The sequence below is a fragment of the Vombatus ursinus genome, unplaced genomic scaffold, assembly GCF_900497805.2.
Source record: "Vombatus ursinus unplaced genomic scaffold, bare-nosed wombat genome assembly UNPS02005659.1, whole genome shotgun sequence".
Classification (NCBI taxonomy): Eukaryota; Metazoa; Chordata; class Mammalia; order Diprotodontia; family Vombatidae; genus Vombatus; species Vombatus ursinus.
In genome coordinates this window covers 8879462-8887828 of record NW_020945437.1, presented here as the reverse complement: position 1 = coordinate 8887828, position 8367 = coordinate 8879462, and the positions used below count along the sequence as shown (strand labels likewise).

At 38.0% G+C, this 8367-nt stretch overlaps 1 protein-coding gene across 1 annotated transcript in view; it reads left to right on the top strand.

The window, feature by feature from the left end:
* The first annotated feature begins 4487 nt into the window (after positions 1-4487).
* Positions 4488-8367, top strand: part of CCDC83 (coiled-coil domain containing 83) — a 53524-nt gene continuing 49644 nt past the window's right edge. The window contains exon 1 of the mRNA XM_027848333.1: positions 4488-4573. Coding sequence (XP_027704134.1) covers positions 4491-4573 — 83 coding nt within the window. The 5' untranslated portion in view covers positions 4488-4490. The remainder of the gene's footprint in view (positions 4574-8367) is intronic.

Sequence of the window (8367 nt, the reverse complement as noted above, 5' to 3'; positions counted from 1 at the left end):
TCGTGTACTGTTGTTCCAGTCATTCTGTGAAAAATGGGAATGATGTAAAAAAAAAAGATTAAAATGTCCATGCCCTTTGCTCCAGTTATCCCTCTATTGGATATATTTCATGGAAATCAGAAAAGTAGCATAATTAAAAATATTATTATATTTGTGGCTCTTGCACGAAGAACTAGAAAACAAAGGGCATAGAGAAAAGATGGAAAATTATGGGCAAGACAAAAGGGTAATTAGGTGGATTCCAAACCGGCTGAATGGTCACACCTAATAAGTGGTTACTAATGGTTCAAAGTCAATTTGGAAAGAGGTCTCCACTGCTCTAGTGATGTATACTTGCTTATCAATCACTTGAATAACTTGATTAATTAATGAACAAGAAGTAATGTTTACTTTGTGTCAAACCTTGTGCTAAATAAGTTCTAGGGATACAAATATAAAATCAAAGCCAGTGTCTGCCTTCAAGAAATTTACAATCTAATAGAAATAGATAACATATATAGGGGAATGGTAGCCAGGGAGGGATATTTTGGTCTGGAAATTATGTGTTGATGATGTGGAGTACAGATCATGGGCAATTAAGAGGTTAATGAACTGGGGATCAGAGCATTTAAATATACATCAATACGTATGTTTAAAGTATTAAGCTCCTTCAGAAGGAGAGGTTCACCTGAAACAGGTAGATGAGTACAGCAAGGATCTGGATAGGTTAATATAAATATAAACCTCATGGGAGGAGAAGTTGCTGAGCAATGGAGGTGAAGTGTCTGGAAGTATTAGAGAGGAGCAAGGAGTATGCCTACTCCTCTTCTTGACTCAGTCTGTCACTTTCACATCTCTCATATTTGTCTTACTCATATCCTTTTAAAAAGTCAATATTTTGTTTTTTCCAATTACATGTAAAAACAATTTTTAACATTTCTTTTTTTTTATTTTGAATTCCAAATTCTCATCCTCCCTCTCTCCCATCCCCCCTTCTTGGGAAGGCAAGCAAGTTACTATAAGTTATACATGTACAATCATGCAAAACATATTTCTATATTAGTCACATCATAAAAGAAAACACAGACCAAAACCCCCCAACACACAAAAAAAGTAAAAAATAGTATGCTTCGATCTGCATTCAGACTCCATCCATTCTTTCTCTGGAGTTGGATAACATTTTTCGGATAAGTCCTTTGGAATTGTCTTGGATCTTTGTATTGTTGAGAATGGTTAAATCATTCACAGTTGATCGTTGTACAATATTGCTGTTACTGTGTTTAGTGTTCTCTTGGTCCTGCTCACTTCATCTTACATCAGTTCATATAAGTCTTTCCAGGTTTTTCTAGAAGGATCCTGCTCATCATTCTTATAGCATAATGGTATTCCATCATAATCATATACCACAACTTGTTCAGCCATTCCCCGGGGGTGGACATCCCCTTAAATTCCAATTCTTTTCCATCACAGAAAGAGCTATAAATATTTTTGTACATCCCTAGAGTTTGTTTTACTTAAAAACCTAATCTCTCCTTTAAAGACCCCTCCCATTTATTCACCTTTTTTCTTTTTTCTATTTCCCTGTTTAGTGAGATGTATTTTTATACCCAATTGTGTGTGTGTGTGTGTATGTGTATATTCTTCTCTCCTTTGACCAGTTCAGATGAGTGAGGTTCAAGTGTCAACTGCTCCTTCCCATCCCCTCCTCCTTGTTTTTATAGATGTCTACTAACACACTCTGCTTATATGGGATAATTTTCCTTAACTTTCTTTTTCATACCCCTTTCCCTGATATATTCCTCTTCCTCTCTTTTCCATTCTTCTCTTAAGATCATCAAGACGTTAAAGAAAAACAAGATACTTGCAGGTCTTCTGTCTTATTAGACTCCCTCTGTAACCCCTGAGGTTGCTAGGATTCAATGGGGACACATATCATTTAGAATATAAACAGTTTATCCTAGCCTAGTCCTTTATCATTGGTGGTTCATGTTTACCTTTTTATGTTTCTCTTGATTCCTGTGTTTAAATTTCTATATAGCTCTGGTGCTTCCATCAGGAATGTTTAGAAGCCTTCTATTTCATCAATGATTTATTTTTCCTATTTAGGATTATATTAAGTTTTTCTGGGCAGGTTATTCTTGGCTGTTAGTCTGTATGCTTTGCAAACTCCTGAGAGGGATGGGAGAAGATGATCCTTGATCTACCCTTCTCCCTTTTGAACAGAATAGGACCTGGTCAGTTTTGGAGGGGCAGAGGATTTGGACTTCTTGTGGCATACTAGCAGCTTCCACCAAACAGCAGTGGCCGACAGGAGTTATGTGATGTAGGAGTTAAGAGCAAACGGGGCACATTGAGGCAAAAGTAGCTTCAAGACTATAAGAAGCCCAGAAGAAAGCAATATTATGACAAAAGGGAGTTTCATGAGTATCCAACTAGGGGGAAAGAAACAACTTTCAGTTGCTAGATGCTGTTGAGGCAGCCCTTTACCACATGTGCTCTCTAAGCTGGAACCCACTTGCCCCTACACAAAGTAGTACTGGTCACAGTGTGTCTAGAGGCCTGTGGGGGGAGGGGAGAGAAGGAAAAGGGAGGAATGTTTCATAGCAACTGTTCTTACTGCGCCACATAGTAAATACTCATTTCTAAAAGCTAATTCAACCTAGCTAACTAATTGATATGAACTGATAAACAGGAAGAAGTACACTGGTAGGGGCTTGTGAGCTATAGCATTAGAAAAACACTCCCAATATGTCATCACTAGCCTAAAGTCCTGAGAAAAACATGGCAGCTACCTTCTGTGGACCTGAACTACCAGTGCACATCGGGGTTGGAAGGGTCTCTCCAGAGTGTACACACTTACATTTACATTCAGCAAGTGACTGAAGAAAAATCTAAGTTTGAAGAAAATGATTCTCTAGAGGGGACAAAAGTTAAGTGACAATTGTTTTGTTGAAGCAGATCATTAGCTGAACTTTTACCTTATCCTAAGCTCTGTGACTGTTTTGGTATATTGTGAAATGTTCCTTGTTCAAGGATTCTTATAGGATAGTATGGCTTTAAAATGAGTTATGTTAGATGAGAGATGGGCTTTAGGAAGTTCATTTTGGACATTTCTATAGGTAGAAAAATGTTTAGATTTAGAATAATAAAAAATTAATAAAGCTTGTTTGTTATTAGACTTGTTCCTACAGTACAGAGTATAGAATTTTTTTCTATAATTCCTATTAGTAAAAGGGCTTACTTTCTCTTGGCATTTTGAAACTGGCACTGATCACCACTGTCCATGTTACCTAAGAAGAGGAAGATGTGTATAGAAAGCTAATGGGTGCTTATCAAAAACAGTTGTTTGGGGCAGCTAGGTGGTACAGTGGATAGAGCACCAGTTCTGGAGTTAGGAGGACCAGAGTTCAAATGTGGCCTCAGACACTCATTAGTTGTATAACCCTGAACAAGTTACTTAACCCAGATTGCCTCAAAAAAAAGTAGTTATTATTTATTAGGATAATTAGAATTTGATAATACTTTAAAGTGTAAAATGTGCTCTGGATACCTTATCTTATTTGATACTTTAAAAAAATCTCTGTGGGGTAGAGTCTATAGGTATTATTTTCCCCATTTTGCAAATAAAAAACAGGCTCAGAAATATCATGACTTGCCCACTGGTTGATCACTCAATCAGTAAAAATCAAAGGTGAAATTCAATCCCAGGTCTCTTCTCCCTTGTATAGTCAAGTCAAGCACTGTTTCTACTACATCGCAATGATACAAAATCTGTATAATTAGCACATTTACATATAGGCCTATAACTGTAATTCTCAATCTTTTTGGTCTCAGAATCCCCTAGTATACTCCTAAAAATTATTGAGGATTCCAAGAGAGCTTTCGTTTATGTTGATTATTGATGTTTACCATGTTAAAAATTAAAGCTAATACAATTTTACAATATTTATTCATTAAAAATAATGATAAATATATTACATATTAGCATAAATAACATCATTATGAAAATAAGTACATTTTCCAAAGCAAAAAATTTAGTGAGAAGAGTGGCATTTTTTAAAATATATTTTTGCAAATCTCTTGAATGTCTGTATTAAAAGAAGCTAGCTGAATCATTGTAACTGCTTCTGCTTTCAATCTATTGCAATCTGTTGTTTTGGTTGAAATATATGAAGAAAATCTGGACTCACACAGATGTGTAGTTGGAAAAGGAAGGAATACTTCTAATAGGCAAATCTGGATTCTCCTAAATATGTAGAGAGAAAACGGAGGAATACTTTAATAGGCAAATAATGCTTTAGTATAATTATGAACCTAGTTTTGACCTAACAGACTCCCTGAAAAGGACTCAGGAACCCCTAAGGGTCTGTAGGTCACATTTTGAGAACCACTGGTTTACAAGAATGAAGAATATAGCCAATTATGTGTGATGATTGTTATTAATTTTTCCTGTTCTTTTTTCCCTATTAGCTGTATCTCTTGGTAGTTGGAATATCAGTACAATTTGAAGTATGGGGAAAAAGAAGAAAAGAGAGATCCAAGATGGACCATCAGAAACTAAGGTTCCTGCCAGCGAAGCACTGCTAGAATATTAGTAAGTTTGAATTTTGATTTGAAATTGTTTCTTGTTGTAATTAGGGGGGGTTTTTGTCTTTTTTTCAGAGATAATTGGGGTTAAGTGACTTGTCCAGGGTCACACAGCTACTAATTGTCTGAGGCTGGATTTGCACTCAGGTCCTCCTGACTCCAGGGCTGGTGCTCTATCCTGCATCACTTAGTTGCCCCATTTTTTTAACCAATCATTTTAGGAGCCATGGACAAGACAAATGGCATCTCAGATTTCCTGATTCTGTTCTCTTTGTACAAGACAAACTCTTATAAAATTGAGAGGATTTTTAAAAATAAATTACATGGCACTATTATTTCAGTATTTCAAGAATCCTAGGTTTTCCTGGCATGATTATTGCCTCCACCAAAGCAGATTCTAACTCCTGAGAAAGAGAGAGAGAGACAGAGAGAGAGAGAGAGAAAGAAATAGAAGAGAGAGAGAGAAAGAGAATTTTTTAGTCTTTTGGGGAGAATCTATGTACTTTGTAAGATGAAATACAACAGTTTGGATGGTAATAGGCATTTGAGAGTGAATATTATCTCCATATAACTACTATAGTAACTAAATATAAAATATGCTTAATATTAGCATCTGTTAGATATGCTATGTTAGGGGGCAGCTAGATGGCACAGCAGATGGAGTACTGGGCAAAGTCAGGAACACATAAGCTCAGCCTCAGACACTTACTAGCTGTGTGACCCTGGGCAAGTCACTTAACCCTGGTTTGTTTCAGTTTTCTCATCTGTAAAATGGGGATGATAATAGCATCCACCTCTCAGGGTTCTTATGAAGCTGAAATGAAATAATAATTGTAAAGCACTTAGATAGTGCCTGGCACATTGTAGGCCCTATATAAATGTTAACTGTTATTACTGTTATGCCATCACTGTGTAGCATTTGATTCAGCTGGATAGTAAATCCCTCTCAGAACCATTTTAGGGATCAGATATCTTGAGAAATTGCCACTAGATGGTGTTCTTCTCATTAGTAGTCTAGGTGTCATTAGAAAAGTAGGATATAGAATATTTAGGTATTATTTCACAAACTCTAAAGAGACAAACTCTTCACTCATCAATGAAAGTATTAAATTATAATAAATAAGAAGACATGTTATACAACTGGATGTATCTCTCAGTAGATATAGAGAAACTGCTAGTTTTCCCAACAGAATTAAATATAATTCAACACATTTATAAAATGCCTTATATTCATTCATTCTACAAGAATTTGTTAAGTTTTCCCTACTATGTGCCGGGTGCTGTGCCAATCCCTGGGGACAGAAAGACAAAGATGAAACAGTTCCTTCCCTTAAAAAGTTTGTATTCTATTGGGGTTTTGAGAAGAAAAAGCATACGGTTGTCCTTTGTTCTTGAAGAGGACCAAAATGACACCACTATGTTGGGGTCAAGGTACAGGATGTCTGACTGTGGCTGGTCAGACCAATCCAAGCTCAGAAGGCTCTATCACAAGCCAGGCACAAATAGTCCATATAGAGACAGCATATACCTAGAAAATTAAATACAAAGTATTTGCAAAGCAATTATTCTGTGCAAGGCTCTGTAATAGGCACTGAAGATAAAAAGGCAGGTATAATTAGCTGATGGCCCAAATATCTCCAAGAATCTGAATTTAACTGATTTGGTTTGATTCTGGGTGTTGACAGCAAGAAAATTGTTTTCTCTCTTTGGCTTATTAAGTCCACTTGGACCAGCACCAGGAAAATCTCCTTAGCTACTCAGAACATTGCTCCTATGCAGAGTTTCCCAAATGTGGGTGAAAGGATTCCCCAGCTCCCTTACAAGCACCCACAGTACCAAATGCTTAACAGGTACAGTCTTCATTTCATCTCATAGAAAATGCATAAGACACAGAAGACTCAAAGAAATAGTAGTCTTATCACCTCCCTCACCCTGGAAAGGAAACTGAATTTGAGGTTGCAATTGGGCCAGTAACTTGACATTCCTATGAAATATTTCTCTTCTCAAAGGGGCATACATAGTCCCTTCTAGACCCATTGTGCCACCCTGTGGTTTAGACTCCCTTAGGAAGGCAACATATTTTGGGGTCTATGGAACAAGCAATCTACTTCTAATCAGACTGACCCTGTCCTCATAATTTGCTTTCCAAGTAGGATGCTGCGTATGGCTTATCCTCTTCTTTCTCCAAGAGGCCACCATATCAATAAATCTCTTTATAGAAGGTCTGATCCTAAACTCTTGAACTTGGAATTGCCCACAAGCCATTGCCCAGAAAAATCTTTCTCTGATCTCTCCAAAGTTACTAACAATCTATTAATTTACCTACCTGCTAGTGTTTCCTCAGTTGTAATCTTCCTTGACCTCTCTGGTGCATTTGACACTGCTGAACAACCTTTTGTCCTAAGATAGTCTCTCTTCTCTGGGTTTTTTGTGACACTGCAATTTCCTGGTTTTTCTCCTGTCTCTCTGAACACTCCTCAGTCACCTTTGCTGGCATGTCATCCATGTAAATCCCCTTAACTATGAGTATTCCTAAGGCTCAGTCTTAGGTCTTCTTTTCTTCTCTCTCTATATTTTTCTCTCTCAACAACCTCATCAGCTCCTGTGGGTTTAATTATCATCTTTATGAAAAGTCAGATCCAGTCCATTTCTCTCCTAGCTACAGCCCTACATAAACCGACTGCTTTTTGAACATTTCAAACTTGACATCTCAGAGGTATTTCAAAATCAATATGTCTGGGGCAGCTAGGTGGCACGGTGGATAGAGCTCTGACCTTTCAGTCAGGAGGACCTGAGTTCAAATTCGACCTCAGACACATGACACTTACTAGCTCTGTGACCCTGGGCAAGTCACTTAACCCCGATTGCCTCACCAAAAAGGCAAAAAAAAATCAATATGTCTGAAACTCATTCCCTCCCCTCCCCCAATTGTACCTATCTTACAAACTTCCCAATTTCCATCAAAAATATCACCATTCTTCCAGTCTCCCAGGTTTATAACCTTGGTATTATTCTCAACTCCTCATTCTCCTTCATCCAACATAACATCTTTCATGTTCCATCTCCTTCCTATTCAAATAACTTCCATCTTAGTTCAGGACTTTATCACCTTTTGTCTTTGATGTCTGTGGGCTGAGAGGTCTAGAAACCACCTACTGCTGCCACTGATTCATTCTCCCGGAAGCCTGCTTCTGGTTTGCTGGGGCTGAGCCTGTGCTGGTGCTGGGGAAGTCTGTGCTGGACTGTGCTCCTCTCTCACCCTGTGCAACAGACCTTTCCTATTGACCTTCTAAGTTGTCTTGCCTGGAAATTTGTTTCACTCCATCTTTTTGTAGGTTCTGCTGCTCTAGAATTTATTTTGAGTCATTTTTAAAAGGTTTCTAGAGGGGTTTGGGGAGAGCTCAGGCTAGTTCCTGCCTTTACTCCATCATCTTGGTTCTCTATCTTCCTCACAACAACTCTGGAAGGTAGGTTCTATTATTATCCCCACTTTTTTTTTTTTTACAGATGAGGAAACTAAAGCAGACAGAGGCTAAGTGGCTTGCCTGGCCAGGATCACACACACACACAATCTGTGGCTAGATTTAAATTCAGGTCTTCCTGACTCCAGGTTCAGTGCTCAATCCATTATGCTACCTCTGGAAAATTCATGCCCAGCACAGGAGCAGGGAAGGAAAGGCAGGGGCAAGTAAGAAGAAACAACAACCCTGTTCAACCAGCATAGTATAGAACCACACCACTATTAGATTACCACAAGTTCGGATGGAAAAGTCCATTTTCAAGACCTCTCCCATCATGGTA